Source organism: Nerophis ophidion, linkage group LG22, assembly GCF_033978795.1.
Source record: "Nerophis ophidion isolate RoL-2023_Sa linkage group LG22, RoL_Noph_v1.0, whole genome shotgun sequence".
NCBI lineage: Eukaryota > Metazoa > Chordata > Actinopteri > Syngnathiformes > Syngnathidae > Nerophis > Nerophis ophidion.
Window position 1 is genome coordinate 1,152,716 of NC_084632.1, and position 24,968 is coordinate 1,177,683.

A 24,968-nucleotide genomic window follows, 5' to 3' on the forward strand; every position below is an offset into this window, starting at 1 on the left:
CTAGTATGCATGGCAGTCATAACAGTAAACATCACACAGAATAATAAAGTCAAAACAGCAAGTAAATGACAAGGGAAAATTAATATCAAATTATTGCACATTGTCCATTAAAAATGTACTATTATATATAAAATACAGCAGAAATGTGCAATTATTAAGAAATGTAACATAATCAAAATCATACTGTACAATATTTTGTTACACTATTAATGGTATTGTTGAAAAGAAATGAATAAAAGTTTGGTAAAAATGCTATTGTGTGTAAAATGAAGTGTCAGGAATGTTAAGAATAAACACAAATTACTATTGTTGAAAGGGGAACAGCACTTTTTATTGGAGTGTTGCTATCATTTCCAATCCTTATTAGAGACAAGAACACACAGCTTTTTTTTTTTAGATCTGTTCTAACTTGTAAATAAAAGTCAGCTAACAATGCTCACAAAAGAACACCTAAAAAGCACCAAACATAATAATAATAATAATAATAGATTGTATTTGCAAAAAAAACTTTACATTGAGTAAACATCTTCAAAGTGCAACATTGTATTTTAAAAAAAAAAAAATATATATATATATATAAAAATAGAACAGCCTAATAGCTACAACTAGTATGCATATATCTATAAAAAGTTTTTTTGTTTTTTTAAAAAAGGAGGGTTTTTAAGCCTTTTTTAAAAGCATCCACAGTCTGTGGTGCCCTCAGGTGGTCAGGGAGAGCGTGCCACAGACTGGGAGTGGCGGAGCAGAAAGCCCGGTCTCTCATTGTTCGTAGCTTTGTCCTTGGAGGTTGGAGAAGGTCATTCTGTCCGGAGCGGAGGTGTTGTGTGGTGGATTCGGGGTTGAGCACTTCTTTGGGGCACCGTTCTTTGCACTTCAAATATTTTGAAGTGCAAAGAACGGTGCTGGAACATGAAGTTTTTCCAAGTAACTTAAGTTGAGTGTCTTTAAACTGACAATATAAACATCCAGTAAAACACCAACGTTTATTTTATTGTCTTTCAACTTTGAACTGCCTGAGAAGCATTTGTATTAGTGAGGAGAATGCTGATTCATTAACGTTTAATAATGTTAATAAGTAACATTGATGTTAGGCCATTGACGAGAGTACTCTAGAGTTCTGGTTTTACATCGTCCAAACCTCACCAGTATTACTAGCATTTTGAAACCCCCCAATATTTCTAATAGCGTTACATCCCTAATCAAGGATCATTTGGAATTCTAATGTCTCACTCTGTAGCTTTAATCACATCTTTTCTGCCATCTCTCTCCAGGCTCTGTGGTGCATCCCAACCCAAACTTGCCCATGGTTCCGCACGTTAGACACCCGCTGAATCTGAATTTCATCCAACAGAAGAAATGAACATCCGGTTTGTTTTAATTTCATTTTTTTAGGCAGTTAAACGACAAAGTCAAATTATGTGCCCTTTGCAGCATTTTAAATGGATTGTATAATTTTTGTACATTTTTTATTGTATTTTTAGTGTCATTATATTGATTTGTGATACAAATGTAAACTATTTTAATTACCCCATTTTTGAGGGGGTCCAAAAGTGTTTAGTTTTTTTTATTTCATGTGTAAAGTAAGGAAGAAAAAAAGTAAATGTATTTTTATTAGCTTGTGTACTTGCTGAGATGATGTTGGCTTTGATAGATGATTTTAAAACAATCTGACATGTTATTCCAATCATGTAGTGCCAAAAGCAGGGTTTAGCAAGAAAAGGGAAAAAAATATGTATTTGGGGGAAAAAAATGAAATAAAATCAGCACAAACTATCTTGTGTCGTAATTGACCCTGAAACTGTCTTTTTACGGGAGATTGATTTAAAATAACATCTCTGACTTTTTTGGGGGGAGGTTGGGGATTACAGATTCAACTGCTGTAAAAGAAAGAATAATAATATTCAAGCAGTACAGACAAGCTACATCCTGCAAATTATTTTATTTGATAACCATAAAACCTCAAAAAAATAAAGCTAACAAATTAAAATAGTGTGCAATAAATTCAATCAAAGTCTGTACAATACAAATCTATGCAAATCGATGCATGTGTGTGCGAGTGCGTGTGTGTGTGTGTATATATGTATGTATGTATATACTGTATATATATATATGTATATATATATATATACGTATTTATGTGTGTATATGTATATGTGTGTATATATATGTATATATATATTTGTGTGTGTATATGAATATATAAATATATATGAATATACATACATACATATATATGTGAATATATATAGATATTTATGTATGTATATATATGTACGTACATATATATGTATGTGTGTATATATATATATGTATATATATATATATATATATATATATATATATATATATGTATGTATGTATGTATGTATGTATGTATGTCTGTATAGTAGTATTAATGACTTATTACTTTGATTGAAAGTCCTGTCTTGAAAAATATCTTATTTTAGAAGTCAAATCCTACAATTTTTAGGGCGAAAAAGCATCACAGTTAGCGGGAAGTGTAGCTGTTGTTTTCTTTTTCTACTTCTTAAGGACAGTTCCTGAACTTCTGAAGTACAAATTGACAATAAATCGCATCTTACTGCGGATGTACTTGGTGCCTCATGGCCTGCCTTTTCCCTGTGGCAGCAAGCACTCGCCCGCTGGCACGCACACGCTCAATACACTTTGTGTGTAGTCGTGGAGGCACCACCTGTGTCTGCCTCACTTCTTGTCTGCTGCATTATTTTCATCAGGAAACACGGAATTTCTGCCTTTTTGATCATGAAAATGATCAAATTATACAGGAACCCCACCAAAATCACAAAGAAAGCATAGACCAAAAGATAAAAATTCAAAATTACTTGATTTTTTACTTTGTTTTTGAACATCTCATGGTAAGCATTTTACCCCCCTTTTACCATTTATGTCTACCTCTTTAGGACCACCTTTTTTTAGATATATAAAGATGTGCATTTATAATATATTTATAAATAATAAATACATACTATGCAAATATGAAAAAGTTTATTGTGAAAAATGAGTTGGAATTTCACCAGAAAGTCACAATTTCACAAGAAAAAATTATAATTTTTTCAGTATCATACTAAAAGTCGTAATTTTCCTCAACGCAAGTCCAAATTTTACAAGAAAAACTGAACATTTGTGCAATATTATGATAAAAGTTGGAATATAACTCAACAGTCGCAACTTTACAAGAAAAGTTTGAAATTTTGGCAATATTATAATGATAATCGGAACTTTACTCCGCAAAATTTTGACATAAGTCATTAAATTTACCCCAAAATATATCACTGTTTTACAAGAACAACAAAACAATTGGCAATATTGTGATAAAGTCATAATTTTTTATGACAAATGTCACCATTTTGCATAAAAAAGTATTAACTTTACGAGAAAATATAGCAATATTACGGAAACTGAAATAATATGAGAATTTGTTCCCAATTTTAGAAGAAAAAAGTCAACACAATGCGAGAAAAATGCTGCTTTTAGGTTATATTTATTTTTTTGTTTGTTTGTAATTGTGTTTTAATTTTCAATGATTTACTTCAAGTTATTACAGTATGTCTCTCTATACCTGGGGTCACCAACCTTTTTGAAAGCAAGAGCTACTTCTTGGGTACTGATTAATGCCAAGGGCTACCAGTTTGATACACACTTAAATAAATTGCCAGAAATAGCCAATTTGCTCAATTTCCCTTTAATAAATAAATCTATATATATAGAAAAAATGGGTATTTCTGTCTGTCATTCCGTCGTACATTTTTTTTCCTTTTATGGAAGGTTTTTCGTAGGGAATAAATGATGAAAAAAACACTTAATTGAACGGTTTAAAAGAGGAGAAAACAGGAACAAAATGAAAGTAAAATTTTGAAACATAGTTTATCCTCAATTTCAACTTTTTAAAATTCAAAATTCAACCCAAAAAAATTTATGGAAAAACTAGCTAATTCGAATATTTTTGAAAAAAATAATTTATCGAATGTCATTTGTAATTTTTCCTTATTAGGATTAATTTTATAATTTTGATGACATGTTTTAAATAGGTTAAAATCCAATCTGCACTTTGTTATAATGTATAACGCTATACAAGTACAACCCATTTATAACAAATTGGACCAAGCTATATTTCTAAAAAAGACAAATCATTATTTCTTCTAGATTTACCGGAACAAAAATTTTAAAAGAAATTCAAAATACTTTGAAATAAGATTTAAATTTGATTCTACGGATTTTCTAGATTTGCCAGAATACTTTTTTCCAATTTTAATCATAAGTTTGAAGAAATATTTCACAAATAGTCTTCGTCGAAAAAACAGAAGCTAAAATGAAGAATTAAATTAAAATGTTTTTATTATTTTTTACAATAATAATAATTAAAAAAAAAAATACTTGAACATTGATTTCTCCGCCCGATTGTAGCTGAGATAGGCGGCATTTCATATGTTGACCAGAGGGGGAGCACTTTTAAAAGCGACACAGTCAATTTGAAATATCCCTCTTTTTTGGACCACCCTCATTTCACCACCAGGGGGTGCAAATGAGACATTCTCTATTAGATGCATTGGTTTTCCGTATTGGGACCATGATTTGTGTCCTAACTTGTTCACCGGTCCTCGTGTGGACGGCACTTTTCCTCGTTGATGTCTCAAGAAGGATATAAATACAAGAACACATGTGTATGTGTAAATAAATGAAGGGTTTCTATTAGTTTTTTTGCAGAACTTTCGACTTCCGGCAGTCGATAGATAAGCCTAGAACCCGCAGTTGCCATAGAAACAGCCCTGAGTTTTGGGATCCGCCTCTGGCAATTTCTGATTGGTCGGTCCATGCCGTTTGTCGTATTTACCCTAGGTCCTATTGGCTCGGGGTGCTGTCATTCAAAAAAGATTAACGCTGATTGGCTCCTTGCCTCATCCCCGACCCTCCTTTGTGAGTAAAGCCTTTTAGCTGAGGTTAAAGTTATGGAAGAAACGAGAAAGAGTGAAGATTTACAAATAAATGTTTGCTTTTTTACTTGTTTTTACGTCGTGTACTATTAGTTGTAACTTTTATCAGCGGGTAAAAGTCGCGGGAATAGATGAGGACATGTAGTAAACGTTCGTTCATCGATGTTGTTGCTTGACGATGGAGGAACCTGCGACTAGGCAAGTACCACTTTTACCACAAACTACCACCTTTTACCACAAACTACCAGCTTTTACCACAAACTACCACCTTTTATTACAAACTACCACCCTTTGTTACAAACTACCACCTTTTATTACAAACTACCACCCTTTGTTACAAACTACCACCTTTTATTACAAACTACCACCTTTTATTACAAACTACCTTTTCTTACAAACTACCTTTTTTTTTTACCTAACTATTACTAGTTTGAAATTTTCTGCTAACTACTTCATTGTTTAGTAAACAATACATATTTATTCTAAATACAACAATTGACAATTCCTACTGCTTAGTTCACTATATTAATATGGACTTCTTTATTGGTAACACATTTCCGGTTTCATTGTTTATGTTTTGTGATATTGTGTCTGACAGTATGTCTTGTACTTCAATTGTAGAGAACTTAGCAGGTCAGAAGATGAGTTCCATCCAGGAGAAGACAGCAGTGGCAATGGAAGCATCAGAAAGGTAAGAAGTTTGAACCTTTGATTGATTGATTGATACTTTTATTAGTAGATTGCACAGTACAGTACATATTCCGTACAATTGACCACTAAATGGTAACACCCCAATAAGTTTTTCAACTTGTTTAAGTCGGGGTCCACGTCCACCTATTAAAAGATGCAATGTTAGTACATTATATAATTGTTGACACATAGAACAGACCTGGACAAATGAAGGCCCGGGGGTCACATGCGGCCCCTTAAGCTTTTCAATCTGGCCCGCCGGACATTCCCAAATATTTTTTTTAGATCTTTAAGCTGGAAAGTGTCGCTGCCATTATGATGTGCACTCATGTTTCAAAAGACCGTAATTCTTCAACTATACTTAGTCTTTCAATGATTGGAATCTGCGCTTTTGCATGATATTTTAGTGACTAGTGTTGTCCTGATACCAATATTATTTTGGTACTTTTCGATACTTTTCTAAATAAAAGGGACCAGAAAAAATTGCATTAATGGCTTTATTTTAACAAAAAATCTTAGGGTGTGGCGGACCGGTACTTTTCAGGGGCGGTATGGTACCGAATATGAAAGATTAGTATCGCGGTACTACACTAATACCCGTATACTGTACAACCCTACTAGTTACTATGATAATCCAATCCAATCCACTTTATCTAAACAGCACTTTTAAACAACAAAATGTTTCCAAAGTGCTGCACAACAATATTAAAAACATTTTTTTTAAATACTTTTCCTGAGCTCCACCTATGACTGAATAAAAACAAAAAATAAATAAAATAAATACATACAAAACTAATATCAAATACATATGATTAAAAACTATTTTAAAGGGTAAAACCAATTAAAACAGTAAATAGAAATCAAAATGTAAAAAACACAGAAGACAACAGAGGACCACACAACTCACGTAATGTTAAAAGCCAGGGAATAAAAATGGGTCTTAAGACGAGACTTAAAACTCCACTGTGGAAGCAGTTGGAACATGGAGGGGCAGAGTGTTCCAGAGCTTAGGGCCGACAACAGAGAAGACCCTGTCTCCCCTGGTCTTAAGTCTGGTCTTGGTCTTAATCAACGTCACAGCAGGTCAGAGGAGGCACCAAGCAGTGTGGGCGGGGAGTGTTTCCACAGAGTGTTTCCAGAGCCTGAAATGTGGGTGTCAGGGACAGACGTGGAAGGAGATTTTTACAAGAAAGTTCTAAAGCTTGGTGATATATCACAAATATCAGATTGTAGATGTTTTTTTACCCTTCACATTCATATTGCGCTGTGTTTGTTGCATTTGGCCTGATTGTAAAATGCGTTGATTGAGAGAGGGTGTGATGTTCATATGTTGTCAATATTCAGGGTTTTATCCGTCATAGAAAAAAATACAATTCTATTCCCTTTTTAAGGAGGTCTGTCATAACATTTTTAGCATTTAATCAGATTTTATTGTGAGGTTTTCTCGTAGTTTTCCTACAAATAGATATACAGGCCCCCAGACACATTTTTTTCTCTAAATTTGACCCCTGAGTCAAAATAATTGCCCAAGCCTGACATAGAATATGGTATACAACAGTGGTTCTCAAATGGGGGTACACGTACCCCTGGGGGTACTTGAAGGTATGCCAAGGGGTACGTGAGATTTTTTAAAAATATTCAAAAAATGTATTGAATAATACTTCAACAAAATATGAATGTAAGTTCATAAAGTGTAAAAAGAAATGCAACAATGCAATATTCAGTGTTGACAGCTAGATTTTTGGGGACATGTTCCATAAATATTGATGTTAAAGATTTCTCTTTTTGTGAAGAAATGTTTGGAAGTAAGTTGATGAATCCAGATGGATCTCTATTACAATCCCCAAAGAAGGCACTTTAAGTTGATGATTACTTCTATGTGGGGAAATCTGCATTTACAATTAAATCACTTGTTTATTTTTCAACAAGTTTTAAGTTATTTTTATCTCTTTTTTTCCAAATAGTTGAAGAAAGACCACTACAAATGAGCAATATTTTGCACTGTTATACAATTGAATAAATCAGAAAGTGATGACATAGTGCTGTATTTTACTTCTTTATCTATTTTTTTCAACCAAAAATGCTTTGCTGTGATTAGGGGGTACTTGAATTAAAAACATGTTCACAGGGGGTCACTGAAAAAAGGTTGAGAACCACTGCCATAGCCAATGCTAAATCTTAGCTTCCATTGTATTAGGCACACTTGCCTTTTTGTTGTTTGTCTGTAATTTGGTAGTTGGGTGATTTATGTTAAATAAATCAAATCCTACCTTCACGCCTTTGTCCGGAGCCGTCAGTTTTGCATTGCGGGAGAACGAACCACATTAAGGTGACCCCCCACCCCCTGTTTGACAAATACAATCTATTCATCCATCCATCCATTTCTACCGCAATATCTTAAAATGAGTCAGATTATCTTTAATGCTTCTAAAGGGCTTATTGGCATTTTTCCAAATATTCCATGAGGGGTAACACAGTGGTAGAGGGGTTAGTGCGTCTGCCTCACAATACGAAGGTCCTGAGTAGTCCTGGGTTCAATCCCAGGCTCGGGATCTTTCTGTGTGGAGTTTGCATGTTCTCCCCGTGAATGTGTGGGTTCCCTCTGGGTAATCCAGCTTCCTCCCACCTCCAAAGACATGCACCTGGGGATAGGCCCCTCCCACCTCCAAAGACATGCACCTGGGGATAGGCCCCTCCCACCTCCAAAGACATGCACCTGGGGATAGGTTGATTGGCAACACTAAATGGTGCCTAGTGTGTGAATGTTGTCTGTCTATCTGTGTTGGCCCTGGGATGGGGTGGCGACTTGTCCAGGGTGTACCCCGCCTCCTGCCCGAATGCAGCTGAGATAGGCTCAAGCGACCCCAAAAGGGACAAGCGGTAGGAAATGGATGGATGGATCGTTCCATATGTCTCTTTCATCTAAGTCGATCATCCATTTCCAAACACATACTGTACATCATTTGCATTTCTGCTATGGTGTTCATTTTTTATTCCATAATATAGTTTGATTAATTTCTTAATTGTATCCTGATTAAAAAGTGCATCTTCCAGTTCATGACTATTCAAAGACATACTTTCAGAGGATATGCATTTTTTGAATGCGCGTTTTAAGGAGATACAATAAAAAATAAAAAAAAAGATTTCTGTGTACATTCTATTGCTCAACTAAGTGACAGGTGTCCAAGTCAAGGCCCGAGGTCCAGTTCTGGCCCGCCACATCATTCCATTTGGCCTGCAAAAGCCTGGAAAAAATGGGTTTCAAAAAAACTATTTATTTTGTATTTATTTTTTATTACTAAATGCATTATTTTTTTTAATTTTGACAGAAAAGAAATGCGTAGTTTAAACCTTATTATCTGATCATTACAATTATATTATTACATATTGTTTTGCAAAACTATTTTTGTGAGATAAAAACAAATGGTTAAATATCTGCTTGTCACCTTAATTTATGATTTTAAAGCAAGTTATACATAAAAAAAATCTAATAATCAAATGCATATGCATTTTGATTAATAATGATTATTCTTATGTTACAATGAAAAGTAATTTCAAAATATTGGCCTCTGAATGCAGCCATCAATGTGGCCCTCAATGAAAATGAGTTTGAAACCCCTGAACTAAATCATTGGACGGTTTAAAATAGTTTTTATTAATATGAAGAGGTTTAGTAATACCTTTGTCTTTACATGTTGTCCTTTTAATCACATTTTCATTAATTATGATATCAGGATTGTAGCAAAACATTCACAGATGTCATTGGGATGATTATTTTCTGACATGTTAAAGGTGGCCTCAATTCATTAGCTATCCATCCATCCATTTTCTACCGCTTATATATTTTTTAAAATATAATATAAACTCCCCACATCAATTTCCAAATTAATTTACATATTTTTGGCTATGTTGATCCATTCCTTATCTGCAGAAGAATGGAAAGAGTGGCTTGCTTGTTCACAACCGAAGGAGTTATAATAATGAACAAACCCTGTTTCCATATGAGTTGGGAAGTTGTGTTAGATGTAAATATAAACAGAATACAATGATTTGCAAATCCTTTTCAAGCCATATTCAGTTGAATATGCTACAAAGACAACATATTTGATGTTCAAACTCATAAACTTTTTTTTGTGTGCAAATAATCATTAATTTTTGAATTTGATGCCAGCAACACTTGACAAAGAAATTGGGAAAGGTGGCAATAAATACTGATAAAGTTGAGGAATGCTCATCAAACACTTATTTGGAACATCCCACAGGTGTGCAGGCTAATTGGGAACAGGTGGGTGCCATGATTGGCTATAAAAACAGCTTCCCAAAAAATGCTCAGTCTTTCACAAGAAAGGATGGGGCGAGGTACACCCCTTTGTCCACAACTGTGTGAGCAAATAGTCAAACAGTTTAAGAACAACCTTTCTCAAAGTGACATTGCAAGAAATTTAGGGATTTCAACATCTACGCTCCATAATATCATCAAAAGGTTCAGAGAATCTGGAGAAATCACTCCACGTAAGCGGCATGGCCGGAAACCAACATTGAATGACCGTGACCTTCCATCCCTCAGACGGCACTGTATCAAAAACCCACATCAATCTCTAAAGGATATCACCACATGGGCTCAGGAACACTTCAAAAAACCACTGTCATTAAATACAGTTGGTTAGCGACCAACTGTATTTAGTGACAGTGCAAGTTTGTCCTCCAGAACAAAGAGGAAAATAACCATTCGAATTGTTATAGGCGCAAAGTGTAAAAGCCAGCATGTGTGATGGTTTGGGGGTGTATTAGTGCCCAAGGCATGGGTAACTTACACATCTGTGAAGGCACCATTAATGCTGAATGGTCCATACAGGTTTTGGAACAACATATGTTGTCATCCAAGCAATGTTATCATGGACGCCCCTGCTTATTTCAGCAAGACAATGCCAAGCCACGTGTTAAAACAGCATGGCTTCATAGTAAAAGAGTGCGGGTACTTTCCTGGCCCGCCTACAGTCCAGACCTGTCTCCCATGGAAAATGTGTGGCGCATTATGAAGCGTAAAATAGGACAGTGGAGACCCCGGACTGTTGAAGGACTGAAGCTCTACATAAAACAAGAATGGGAAAGAATTCCACTTTCAAAGCTTCAACAATTAGTTTCCTCAGTTCCCAAACGTTTATTGAGTGTTGTTAAAAGAAAAGGTGATGTAACACAGTGGTGAACATGCCCTTTCCCAACTACTTTGGCACGTGTTGCAGCCATGAAATTGTAAGTTAATTATTATTTGCAAAACAAAAAAAAAAGTTTGAGTTTGAACATCAAATATGTTGTCTTTGTAGCATATTCAACTGAATATGGCTTGAAAAGGATTTGCAAATCATTGTATTCTGTTTATATTTACATCTAACACAATTTCCCAACTCATATGGAAACGGGGTTTGTAAGAAGGTGTGTTTAGTCTATCAGATACCGGTCCTCGGACAAGTTGTAGGACGCGTAAGACATCCTGAATGTGAACAGATGTCCAGGACTCTCCCGGTGACCTCCCGACGGTCCAGTTTAGGCAGAGAACTGGGGACCAGGACGCTAATCCGCATTTGGAGGATTACAGAACAAGTGTGTGCTTGTGTGTAAACATTTGGTTTGCGTGAGACGTGAGGAGATAATAGGCAACAACTCGTTTATGTCTTCAAGTCATCACAAAAGTGCTTGCTTAAGTCAAAAGGGTAATGTCTATGTCCACATGTGTTTAAGTATCATTATCACTGGCGTGTTTTTGCAAAAGCATACTTGTAGTTATGTCATAATAGTCAATAACTCAGAAGACTGGACATATTCTACTTACTGTACCTTTTAGAGCTTCCACATATCAAGCATATATCCTTCCCTCTGTGGTGACACCTCAGACCTTCTTTTGTCCTCCTCTACTAACAAAAATGTACTTATTTCAATTCTGTACAGATGGAGGAGAACAATGTCAACGAAAATCCTTTATCAACACCCACAGTGCATCCGGAAGGTATTCACAGCGCTTCACTTTTTTGCCACGTTTTGTTGTTACAGCCTTATTCCAAAATGGAATACATTAATTTTTTTGTCCTCAAAATTCTACAGACAATACCCATGATGACATTGTAAAGGTCATTTTTTTTATTTTTAATAAATACATTGTAATACATTTACAAAGAAGATACAATAAAAACATTGCCATTATAGGGTATTGTTTGTAGAATTTTATTTATTTTGGAATAAGGCTATAAATGGAAAAAAATGTGAAGTGCTGTGAATACTTCCCGGATGATGTGTATTAATCATGTTTGTGCACAAAGTGTAGGGATAAACTATAAACATCAGATGGATAAATATCGGGCTAAAGTGAAGAATTAGGACGGTAAATCCGATAAAGTAAAAAAAAATAGCTCAGATAACTGATAAAAAACAATTTGATAGCTAGGCTATATCCGTGTTTTTTAACCTTTTTTGAGCCAAGGCACATGTTTGCCTTAAAAAAATCCAGAGGCACACCAGCAGCAGAAATCATTAAAAAACTAAACTCAGTTGACAGTAACATTTTTGACTATGACTTTAAAGCATAAGCAAGCATGCATGACTGTAGCTCTTGTCTCAAAGTAGGTGTACTGTCACCACCTGTCACATCACACCATGACTTATTTGCACTTTTTTGCTGTTTTCCTGTATATAGTGTTTAACTTCTTGTCTTGCGCTCCTATTTTGGTGGCATTTTCTCTTTTTTTGGTATTTTCCTGTCGCAGTTTCATGTCTTCCTTTAAGCGATATTTCCCGCATCTACTTTGTTTTATCAATCTAGAATATTTCAGTTGTTTATATCCTTCTTTGCGGGGATATTGTAGATTGTCATGTCATGTTCGGATGTACTTTGTCTTTGCTCCACAGTAAGTCTTTGCTGTCGTCCAGCATTCTGTTTTTGTTGACTTTGTTGCCAGTTCAGTTTTAGTTTGGTTCTGCATTGCCTTCCCTAAGCTTCAATGCCTTTGGGGCACTCACCTCTTTGTTTGTTTTTGTTGTAAGCATCAGACACGCAGTTTTTTTCGACATCTACAAAGCAATGAGCTACCTGCTGCCACCTACTGATATGGAAGAGTATTACACGGTTACTCCGCCGATCTCTTGACAACACCCACACTCAACAACAACATCATTTGCAGACTATAATTACTGCTTTGCAAAAAATATTTTGAACCCGAATAGGTGAAATTAGATAATCTTCCACGGCACCTTAGACTGTATCTGGAAAAACTCTGGTCTATATCAGCCATACTGTGTTGTAGGTGGGTTAGGGCGAGCAAATCAAGCGCTCCTTTTCTCCTACTTTGTAAACATCCCCTGAGCTCGCTGTAAACAAACAAAGTGTCAATGGTGTGGGTCTTTTTCACTGGTTCAGAGGAAGACTTTCTGCATGCTTTTTGCACAAAGTGTTCTGATAACATTCCTTGACGATGGAAAAAAAACAAAAAACATTACTCTTCAACACATCAAACCTTACCTGAAACGCCAGACAGTGTTTTGAAAGCCTATAAGCTGCCCGCTGATAAAAGAAAGACTGGCTCGTTATCGGCAGAGTGTTGGAAAAAGTGCAAGAAGACGACCCCCAGCGCTAAAAGCGATCTGGGATCTCATAGTGGAGATGATGGCGCTGGATATCCAGCTCTAGGGGATTTAAAAAGAAAACATCACACTTCAACATATCAAACCAGATCAGCCACGTGTAATGCAAGCATCGCTGCAACAGTGTTGTGAAAACCTCTGAAGACGCCCGCGCTGCTAAAAAAAAAAGCCAGCTGCAAAAGCTAGGAGTACACAAACTACAATTCAATGTAAAAAATAGTAGATATAAATATCTGTATCGGCTTGACAACAAAACTCATGCATCCCCAATAGTTCCTGTTATGTCGACAACTGCTGATGTCGACTTAAACGGCTTCAATGGTAGAGAAAACACACTTGTTTGTTAATGAGTGCCTGTAAGATTTATTAAAAATATGGAAGCTTCTAAGAAAACTATTGGTTTTCTATCTTTTTGGTAAATGGATGAACATTTTTCAAAAGCCATGATTTCAGTCTGCTAATAGAAAAACAATCAAATGAATTGGACAACTTGTAACAATAACAAACACATGCGCTCTACCTTGTGTAGAAATACTTCTATCTACAGATGTCCGATAATGGCTTTTTTTTGCAGATATTCCGATATTGTCCAACTCTTAATTACCGATTCCGACATCAACCGATACCGATATATACAGTGGTGGAATGAACACATTATTATGCCTAATTTTGTTGTGATGCCCCGCTGGATGCATCAAACAATGTAACAAGGTTTTACTAAATAAATCAGCTCAAGTTATGGAACAAAATGCCAACATGGCACTGCCATATTTATTATTTTATATTTATTATTATTTATTATAGGTTGAGGTGGGGGGTTGTATCGTGTAGCGTCCCAGAAGAGTTAGTGCTGCAAGGGGTTCTCAGGAGTCTACATCAACTTCACATCCATCCCTCATTTCAAAATGTTTTATTATTTTTTAATGTTGTTTTCCGCCCTTTTTTGTCAAACATAACTATGTTTTTTTATGGCAAACACACAGAATATGCAAAATCTTGGTGGGGGGGAAGTGGGTAGCGGGAGTGTATATTGTTGCGTCCCAGAAGAGTTAGTGCTGCAAGTGATTCTGGGTATTTGTTCTGTTGTGTTTATGTTGTGTTACGGTGCAGATGTTCTCCCGAAATGTGTTTGTCATTCCTGTTTGGTGTGGGTTCACAGTGTGGCGCATATTTGTAACAGTGTTAAAGTTGTTTATACGGCCACCCTCAGTGTGACCTGTATGGCTGTTGACCAAGTATGCCTTGCATTCACTTGTGTGCCTTTAAGGTGTATTGGCGCTCTGTACTTCTCCCTACATCCGTGTACACAGCAGCGTTTTAAAAAGTCATGAATTTAACTTTTTGAAACCGATACCGATAATTTTGAAACCGATACCGATATTTTCCCATATTACATTTTAAAGCATTTATCGGCCAATAATATTGTCAGTCCGATATAATCAAACATCTCTGGTTGTAACAATAACAAACATATGTACTCTGTCGTGTGTATGAATATTTCTATGTGTATCGGCTTCCTGTATCGGCACTGTGCTCTTCTCTGCAGAGGTGTGATCCTCTAGTCCAGTCCCAGCGCAGTAAACTGCAGCACCGGCGAGCCGGCATCAACCAGCAAATAAACAAAGAGATGCGCATGAGAGCTGGCGCGGAAAACCTGTTCAGGTGAGGTCTTGTGTCACATGGGCTTGGTTCTGGAATCAGCAACGTCTTTTCAAGTCCAGGAAATAACCAGTTGGGATTGTTGGTTAATTTGCACGACACCCCGGCCATCATTTTAATAAAGCTCATTAGGGTCAGAGGTTAGCAGGAGCCTATGCTAAAGTTTGTATGTACCAACTATAGTATGTTTAACACTATATGCCAGGTGTGCCCGAACCTATTCCACTGAGGGCCACAGACTGATAAATCTAAAGATGTTTTGGTAGTTTTCACTTTCAAAACAAGTACAATATAGAGATTTATTTTAAAAAAAACTAGAAATTGTGTGTGAGTGCTGAAAAGCCATAGCCAAACTGAAATGCTAACAGTTAGCATTCCGGCCTGATAGCGTCAGGTAACAAAGAATATGTGTAAAATGAGCCATAAAAGCTATCATACTAATAGTACTATGCTGATATGTTAACAGTTAGCATTATTGAAATACCAAAATATGACAGTCAGCTGTATGCCTGCAAAATTAGCTGAAAAAAAGAAAGAAGCTAGTATGCTAAAATGCTAACTGTAACATTCATCAAGTACCAATATATATTACTCTGATATGACCTGAAGAATGCATCCAAAACGCTAGCATGCTAGCGTTAGCATGCTAAATTGCTGACCGTAAAATGCATCAAGTATCAAAATATATGACCTGAAAATTTCCTTTTAAATGTTAGCATGGTAAATTTAACATTGCTTTAAGTTCCACAATATGACTGGGGTGTATACTTGCAAAAAAGCTAGCATGCTAGCGTGTTACTTAAAAAACAACAACGCTAGCATGCTAGTGTTAGCATGCGACATTTTAGCATGCTAAAATGCTAACCATAACATGCATCAAGTATTAAAATATATGAGCTAAAAAAATGGATTTAAAATGCTAGCATGCTAACTTTAGCATTGCATTGAATTCCATAATATGACTGGGGTGTATACTTGCAAAGAAGCTAGCGTGCTAACTGGTATCATTTATCAAGTAATTCAATATTTGATGCTGAGGTGTATACCTGCAAAAACAGCTAAAAACAAAAAAGCTAGCATGCTAGTGTTAACATGCTAAAATGCTAACTTTAATATGCATCAAGTATCAAAATATATGACCTGAAAAGTTCATTTAAAATGCCAGCATGCTAACTTTAGCATTGCATTGAGTTCCATAACATGACTGGGGTGTATACTTGCAAAGAAGCTAGCGTGCTAACCGGTATCATTTATCAAGTAATTCAATATTTGATGCTGAGATGTATACCTGCAAAAAAAGCTAAAAACAAAAAAGCTAGCATGCTAGTGTTAGCATGCTAAAATGCTAACTTTAATATGCATCAAGTATCAAAATATATGACCTGAAAAGTTAATTTAAAATGCTAGCATGGTAACTTTAGCATTGCTTTAAGTTCCATAATGACTGGGGTGTATACTTGCAAAGAAGCTAGCGTGCTAACCGGTATCATTTATCAAGTAATTCAATATTTGATGCTGAGATGTATACCTGCAAAAAAAGCTAAAAACAAAAAAGCTAGCATGCTAGTGTTAGCATGCTAAAATGCTAACTTTAATATGCATCAAGTATCAAAATATATGACCTGAAAAGTTAATTTAAAATGCTAGCATGGTAACTTTAGCATTGCTTTAAGTTCCATAATGACTGGGGTGTATACTTGCAAAGAAGCTAGCGTGCTATCAAGTAGTTTAATATTTCACGCTGAGGTGTATACCTGCAAAATTAGCTAAAAAGCTAGCATGCAAATAACGGAATTCTAAGAAAGATATTTCAGGAGTGGTTCTTGTTGACAAAACAGTGAATGATGTCATGTCATAAAAAAAGTATATCAAGTGTTTCGTTTTTCAGAGCAACAAGAAACAACAAAGTGAAAGAGACGGTGGCTCTGGAGCTCAGTTATGTCAACTCCAACCTGCAACTGCTCAAAGAAGAACTGGAGGATCTTAACAGCAACATGGAGGTCTATCAGACTGACAGGTACACACCAAAACTGCAATGCAGAAAACAAACTAATACAAAAACCAACTTTGACTTTGAGAAGAAAGTAAGCTTGTAGTTAAAGAGAGTTATGTCAGGGAAACAATCAGTGGTGTCAGTTGGACCACAAGATGCAGAACACAATCATTTAGTTTACACAAATAATTCTCTACTGTTGGGAATTATTCGCCCTGTGATGAGGTGGCGACTTGTCCAGGGTGTACACCGCCTTCCGCCCGATTGTAGCTGAGATAGGCACCAGCGCCACCCGCGACTCCAAAGGGAATAAGCGGTAGAAAATGGATGGATGGATGGGAATTATTCTGAAAAATTGGCTTTAATTTAATTTTTTGTTGCGTTTTTATAGTAAACATCAGCAAGGTGGTGCCGGACTTCCACACTTTGCAGTGAAGTCACTTGTTTGACTTTTCCAGCACCTAAAAAATGTGTAGCATTTTAACAATACACTTGAGAAAACACACAAATAATACATCAGAATAAAATGCATCAAAGCATATAAGAAATATAAATACAACTACATTGAAGATTGGGATATAATAAAAGATGTGAGAACAAAACTAAACATACAATAAGTGGTGTGTGTACGCTTAACCATTACCTTTTAGAATAATGAACCCAAAAAGTGAATCCAATTAAAAGTTAAATATACAATAATAATAATTTGAAAAAAAATATATATATATAAATATATACAAACCCTGTTTCCATATGAGTTGGGAAATTGTGTTAGATGTAAATATAAACAGAATACAATGATTTACAAACCCTTTTCAAGCCATATTCAGTTGAATATGCTACAAAGACAACATATTTGATGTTCAAACTCATAAACATTTTTTTTTGCAAATAATCATTAACTTTAGAATTTGATGCCAGCAACAATTGACAAAGAAGTTGGGAAAGGTGGCAATAAATACTAAATGAAAGCTCATCAAACACTTATTTGGAACATCCCACAGGTGTGCAGGCTAATTGGGAACAGGTGGGTGCCATGATTGGCTATAAAAGCAGCTTCCATGAAATGCTAAGTAATTGACAAACAAGGATGGGGTGAGGGTCACCAATTTGTCAGCAAATTGTCGAACAGTTTTAGAACAACATTTCTCAACGAGCTATTGCAAGGAATTTAGGGATTTTACCATCTACGGTCTGTAAAATCATCAAAAAATTCAGATAATCTGGTAAAATCACTGCACGTAAGCGATAATATTACGGACCTTTGATCCCTCAGGCGGTACTGCATCAAAAAACGACATCAGTGTGTAAAGGATATCACCACATGGGCTCAGCACATTTAAGACATGTAGTAAATATGTTGACATTTGGTCAGTAACACTTATATAAACATGCTCCTGTTCTCCCCACAGTGATACCGTCAATGTTCCCATGATCCCACTGGGTTTAAAAGAAACCAAGGAAGTCGACTTCACCATACCTATCCAGGTGAACACACTTTCTTTTTTTCACACAACAAATAGTTGAAAATCAAATAATTACAGAGAAGAATACAGTTTACTTTCTTCAGTTTGCTTCATTTTGGGTACAGATCAAATGTAAAATTGTTCATAACTTAAAGTTATACAATGTTTCTTTTTAGTAAAGTGCAATAGTGCAGAAAAGTACGACAGTCAGAGTTTGACGAGTGTTTATTTTAGCTGTACTTATTTAGACAAAGTGTGTTTATGTATGTTCTTGCAGGACTTCATCAGCGAGCACTATGGAGAAGACAGCTTGCTCTACCAGGAAGAAATAAAAGAGCTTATGGAGCTGCGACAGGTTGGTACAGTCAAGAAAAGAAGTATTTGAACACCCTGCTATTTGCAAGTTCTCCCACTTAGAAATCATGGAGGGGTCTGAAATGTTCATGGTAGGTGCATGTCCACTGTATGAGAAATAACATAAACAATCAAAAAATCACAATATGATTTTTTTAACAATTTTTTTGTGTGATGAAGCTGAAAATTAGTATTTGAACACCAACATTAATATTTGGTAGAGTAGCCTTTGTTTGCAATTACAGAGGTCAAACGTTTCTGGTAGTTCTTCACAAGGTTTGCACAAACTGCAGGAGGGATTTTGGCCCACTCCTCTACACAGATCTTCTCTAGATCTCTAGTTTCTGGGCTGTCGCTGAGTAACACAGACTTTCAGCTCCCTCCAAAGATTTTCAATTGGATTTAGGTCTGGAGACTGGCTAGGCCAGGGAAGGAGGTATTTGGCCAAAATCTCACAATACATGGCTGCAGTCATCCTCTCCTTAATACAGTACAGTCGTCCTGTCCCATGAGCAGAAAAACACCCCCAAAGCATGATGCTACCACCCCCATGCTTCACAGTAGGAATGGTGTTCTTGGGATTGTACGCATCATTCTTCTTCCTCCAAACACACATAGTGGAATTATGACCAAAAAGGTCAATTTTGGTCTCATTTGTCCACAAAAATTTCTCCCATGACTCCTGTGGAACATCCAAATGGTCATTGGCCAACTTAAGACGGGCCTTAACATGTTCTGGTTTAAGCAGGGGAACCTTCCGTGCCATGCATGATTTCAAAGCATGACGTCTTAGTGTATTACCAACAATGACCATGGTAACAGTGGTCCCAGCTCTTTTCAGGTCATTGACCAAGTCCTGTCGTGTAGTCCTGGGCTGATTCCTCAACTTTCTTAGCATCATTGAGACACCACCAGGTGATATCTTGCATGGGGCTCCACTCCCATTGAGATTGACCGTCATGTTTAGCTTCTTCCATTTTCTAATGATTGCTCCAACAGTGGACCTTTTTTCACCAAGCTGCTTGGCAATTTCTCCAGAGCCCTTACCATCCTTGTGGAGTTGTACAATTTTGTGTCTGGTGTCTTTGGACAGCTCTTTGCTCTTAGCCATGCTGAATGTTTGGGTCTTACTGATTGTATGGGGTGGACAGGTGTCTTTATGCAGCTAACCACCTCACACAGGTGCATCTAATTCAGGATAATACAGTGGAGTGGAGGAGGACTTTTAAAGGCGGACTAACAGATCTTTGAGGGTCAGAATTCTAGCTCATAGACAGGTGTTCAAATACTTATTTTCAGCTGTATCACACGAATAAATTGTTAAAAAAATCATAGATTGTGATTTCTGGATTTTTCTTTTTAGGTTGTCTCTCATACAGTGGACATGCACCTACCGTGACAATGTCAGACCCCTCCATGATTTCTAAGTGGGAGCACTTGCAAAATAGCAGGGTGTTCAAATACTTATTTACTTGACTGTATGAGATATACTAACATTTATCTCGTACAGTCACTTCCTACTGGTCTTTATGTTCAACTCACATCAATGTCTCTTAGGTTTTTGTACATTCATACATTGAGCTGATGAATAAATACTCTGACTTACGTGTATACATCTTATATTGTATTTGTTGACGTGTTTAGGCCATGCGCACGCCTAGTCGGAACCAGACTGGCTTGGATCTGTTGATGGGATATTATAACCAACTCTACTTCTTGGATCAACGCTTCTTTGCCTGTCATGGCACTCTGGGTGTGCACTTTCACTGGTGAGACACAAACTACTGCACACGCTCACATCCATCCATCTTCCATCCATCCATCTTCTACCGGGGTCGCGGGGGGCATTGGTGCCTATCTCAGCTACAATCAATTACAATTTCATTTCAATGATGGTGAAAAGCCATTATTGAAATCAAACTGTGTTTGTTAGAAATCCAACTGTTTACTGTATTTTTTGGAGTATAAGTCACTCCGGAGTATAAGTCGCACCTGCCGAAAATGCATAATAAAGAAGGGAAAAAACATATATAAGTCGCACTGGAAGATAAGTCGTATGTTTTGGGGAAATGTATTTGATAAAAGCCAACACCAAGAATAGACATTTGAAAGGCAATTTAAAATAAATAAAGAATAGTGAATAACATGCTGAATAAGTGTAGGTTATATGAGGCATAAATAAGCAACTGAGATCTTGTTAACCTAACATATTATGGTAAGAGTCATTCAAATAACTATAACATATAGAACATGCTATACCTTTACCAAACTATCTGTCACTCCTAATCCATAAATCCCATGAAATCTTATACGTCTAGTCTCTTACGTGAATGAGATAAATAATATCATTTGATATTTTACGGTAATGTGTTAATAATTTCACACATAAGTCGCTCCTGAGTATAAGTCGCACCCCCGGCCAAACTATGAAAAAAACTGCGACTTATTATCAAAAATACGGTAATCATTGAAAAAAAAATTATTATTGGGCTGCACTATGTCCATGCAAATTCTGGAGCTTGTAACTCTGAAATGGGTTGATTGATTGATTGAGACTTTTATTAGTAGATTGCACAGTACAGTACATATTCCGTACAATTGACCACTAAATGGTAACACTCCAATAAGTTTTTCACGGATGAGTGTTAAAAAAAAAAGAAAAAAAAGCATGTCTACTTGAAGTTTATGATCTCATTATGGTTACCGTATTTTTCCGACTATAAGTCGCAGTTTTTTTTCATAGTTTGGCCAGGGGTGCGACTTATACTCGGGAGCGACTTATGTGTGAAATACTGTACTGTAAAATATCAAATAACATTATTTATCTCATTCACGTAAGAGACTAGACGTATAAGATTTCATGGGATTTATGGATTAGGAGTGAGAGATAGTTTGGTAAAGGTATAGCATGTTCTATATGTTCTAGTTATTTGAATGACTCTTACCATAATATGTTAGGTTAACATAGCAGTTGCTTATTTATGCCTCATATAACCTACACTTATTCAGCCTGTTCTTCACTATTCTTTATTTATTTTAAATTGCCTTTCAAATGTCTATTCTTGCTGTTGGCTTTTATCAAATAATTTTCCCCCAAAAATGCGACTTATACATGTTTTTTCCCTTCTTTATTATGCATTTCTGGCCGGTGCGACTTATACTCCGAAAAAAACGCTACTACTTTTTATTTGACACAGTGCTAATTAAAAATAACTAAACTTAACAAAAAAGTAAGGCATATGATTCTGAAAACAGACGTACAAAATTGGCCAATAAAACAGAAAGGCAAAATATTATCAGGGAAATTGACATACATGTGACTGAGAAGAAGGAACATTTGTTTGGGAAAATAATGTGTAGAACTCTCATTCTGCCCTGAAAGACCTCCTGCACTTAACAATGTCGAGACGGCCATTTTAAACAGCGAAGCTGAAGCTAGTGAGAACAATCCACACACACACAACACATCTCATTTGCTTGTGTTGTTGTGAACGACATCATGGATAGAACATCGATGTACAAACAGGAGGACAGCAGCCTCAAGTCCTTTCTTTGTGCATCAAGATGAGAACAACAGCCCAGCACACTTCCTGCCTTCACAATAACAGCACGGTCTGACTGTGCTTAACAATATAGAAGTTTCCACAAAGTACCTTACACAAACATAATGTACTTTTAAAACACTATAATTGTCCAATAAATGTAAGGACTTTTGCATTAAGAAAAATGTTATAAAAAGCACACACACAATGTGTTCAAACAAGTGTAAAAGGTAAAAAAAAGGAAAAAAACACTTAAAACAGAAAAACCTATTTTTGTTTTTTATATTGCTATTGTTATTTAAATGTATTATTATTATTATATTTTAGTTGTTGTGGTTTAGTCCTTACTAATTAAATTGAGTTTTGGTGGTACGTTAAATACTGTTTTCAGATTACTAAATAATTGTGATTACAATATTAATCAAAATAATTATTATTTTCGCCATAATCATCCAGCTCTAATGTCAGCAAAGTTTGTAAGGGGAGGAACTATCTTGTATTCCAGTCTGTCAAATTCTGGTGTTCAGCCAGGATCTGTAAAGGTCCATTATGCTGCTTGCATATATAATTGTACACAATTATATATATATGTTTATTATTATGATGTTAGTCATATATCACCTTTATTATAATGATGTTAGTCATATATCACCTTTATTATAATGATGTTAGTCATATATCACCTTTATTATAATGATGTTAGTCATATATCACCTTTATTATAATGATGTTAGTCATATATCATGTTTATTATAATGATGTTAATCATATATCACCTTTATTATAATGATGTTAGTCATATATCATGTTTATTATAATGATGTTAGTCATATATCACCTTTATTATAATGATGTTAGTCATATATCACCTTTATTATAATGATGTTAGTCATATATCACCTTTATTATAATGATGGTAGTCATATATCATGTTTATTATAATGATGTTAATCATATATCACCTTTATTATAATGATGGTAGTCATATATCATGTTTATTATAATGATGTTAATCATATATCACCTTTATTATAATGATGTTAATCATATATCATGTTTATTATAATGATGTTAGTCATATATCACCTTTATTATAATGATGTTAGTCATATATCACCTTTATTATAATGATGTTAGTCATATATCACCTTTATTATAATGATGTTAGTCATATATCATGTTTATTATAATGATGTTAGTCATATATCACCTTTATTATAATGATGTTAGTCATATATCACCTTTATTATAATGATGTTAGTCATATATCACCTTTATTATAATGATGTTAGTCATATATCATGTTTATTATAATGATGTTAGTCATATATCACCTTTATTATAATGATGTTAGTCATATATCACCTTTATTATAATGATGTTAGTCATATATCATGTTTATTATAATGATGTTAGTCATATATCACCTTTATTATAATGATGTTAGTCATATATCATGTTTATTATAATGATGTTAGTCATATATCACCTTTATTATAATGATGTTAGTCATATATCACCTTTATTATAATGATGTTAGTCATATATCATGTTTATTATAATGATGTTAGTCATATATCACCTTTATTATAATGATGTTAGTCATATATCACCTTTATTATAATGATGTTAGTCATATATCACCTTTATTATAATGATGTTAGTCATATATCACCTTTATTATAATGATGTTAGTCATATATCACCTTTATTATAATGATGTTAGTCATATATCACCTTTATTATAATGATGGTAGTCATATATCATGTTTATTATAATGATGTTAATCATATATCACCTTTATTATAATGATGTTAGTCATATATCACCTTTATTATAATGATGTTAGTCATATATCACCTTTATTATAATGATGTTAGTCATATATCACCTTTATTATAATGATGGTAGTCATATATCATGTTTATTATAATGATGTTAATCATATATCACCTTTATTATAATGATGTTAGTCATATATCATGTTTATTATAATGATGTTAGTCATATATCACCTTTATTATAATGATGTTAGTCATATATCACCTTTATTATAATGATGTTAGTCATATATCACCTTTATTATAATGATGGTAGTCATATATCATGTTTATTATAATGATGTTAATCATATATCACCTTTATTATAATGATGTTAGTCATATATCATGTTTATTATAATGATGTTAGTCATATATCACCTTTATTATAATGATGTTAGTCATATATCACCTTTATTATAATGGTGTTAGTCATATATCATGTTTATTATAATGATGTTAGTCATATATCACCTTTATTATAATGATGTTAGTCATATATCATGTTTATTATAATGATGTTAATCATATATCACCTTTATTATAATGATGTTAGTCATATATCACCTTTATTATAATGATGTTAGTCATATATCACCTTTATTATAATGATGTTAGTCATATATCACCTTTATTATAATGATGTTAGTCATATATCACCTTTATTATAATGATGTTAGTCATATATCACCTTTATTATAATGATGTTAGTCATATATCACCTTTATTATAATGATGTTAGTCATATATCACCTTTATTATAATGATGTTAGTCATATATCACCTTTATTATAATGATGTTAGTCATATATCACCTTTATTATAATGATGTTAGTCATATATCATGTTTATTATAATG

At 34.8% G+C, this 24,968-nt stretch overlaps 2 protein-coding genes across 4 annotated transcripts in view; both read left to right on the forward strand.

Moving 5' to 3' along the window:
- The window catches only part of tut4 (terminal uridylyl transferase 4), a 51,250-nt gene extending 49,477 nt beyond the window's left edge, over positions 1-1,773 (forward strand). For all 3 annotated transcript variants that reach the window (XM_061882934.1, XM_061882936.1, XM_061882935.1), the window contains one exon: positions 1,272-1,773. In XM_061882934.1, coding sequence (XP_061738918.1) covers positions 1,272-1,360 — 89 coding nt within the window. In that variant the 3' untranslated portion in view covers positions 1,361-1,773. The remainder of the gene's footprint in view (positions 1-1,271) is intronic.
- Positions 1,774-4,883: 3,110 nt separating this feature from the next.
- rhpn1 (rhophilin, Rho GTPase binding protein 1) overlaps positions 4,884-24,968 on the forward strand; it is a 38,230-nt gene continuing 18,145 nt past the window's right edge. Inside the window, exons 1-7 of the mRNA XM_061882938.1 lie at positions 4,884-5,150; positions 5,574-5,643; positions 14,821-14,936; positions 16,822-16,950; positions 18,339-18,414; positions 18,670-18,747; positions 20,391-20,515. Of these exons, the coding sequence (XP_061738922.1) occupies positions 5,131-5,150; positions 5,574-5,643; positions 14,821-14,936; positions 16,822-16,950; positions 18,339-18,414; positions 18,670-18,747; positions 20,391-20,515 (614 nt within the window). The 5' untranslated portion in view covers positions 4,884-5,130. The remainder of the gene's footprint in view (positions 5,151-5,573; positions 5,644-14,820; positions 14,937-16,821; positions 16,951-18,338; positions 18,415-18,669; positions 18,748-20,390; positions 20,516-24,968) is intronic.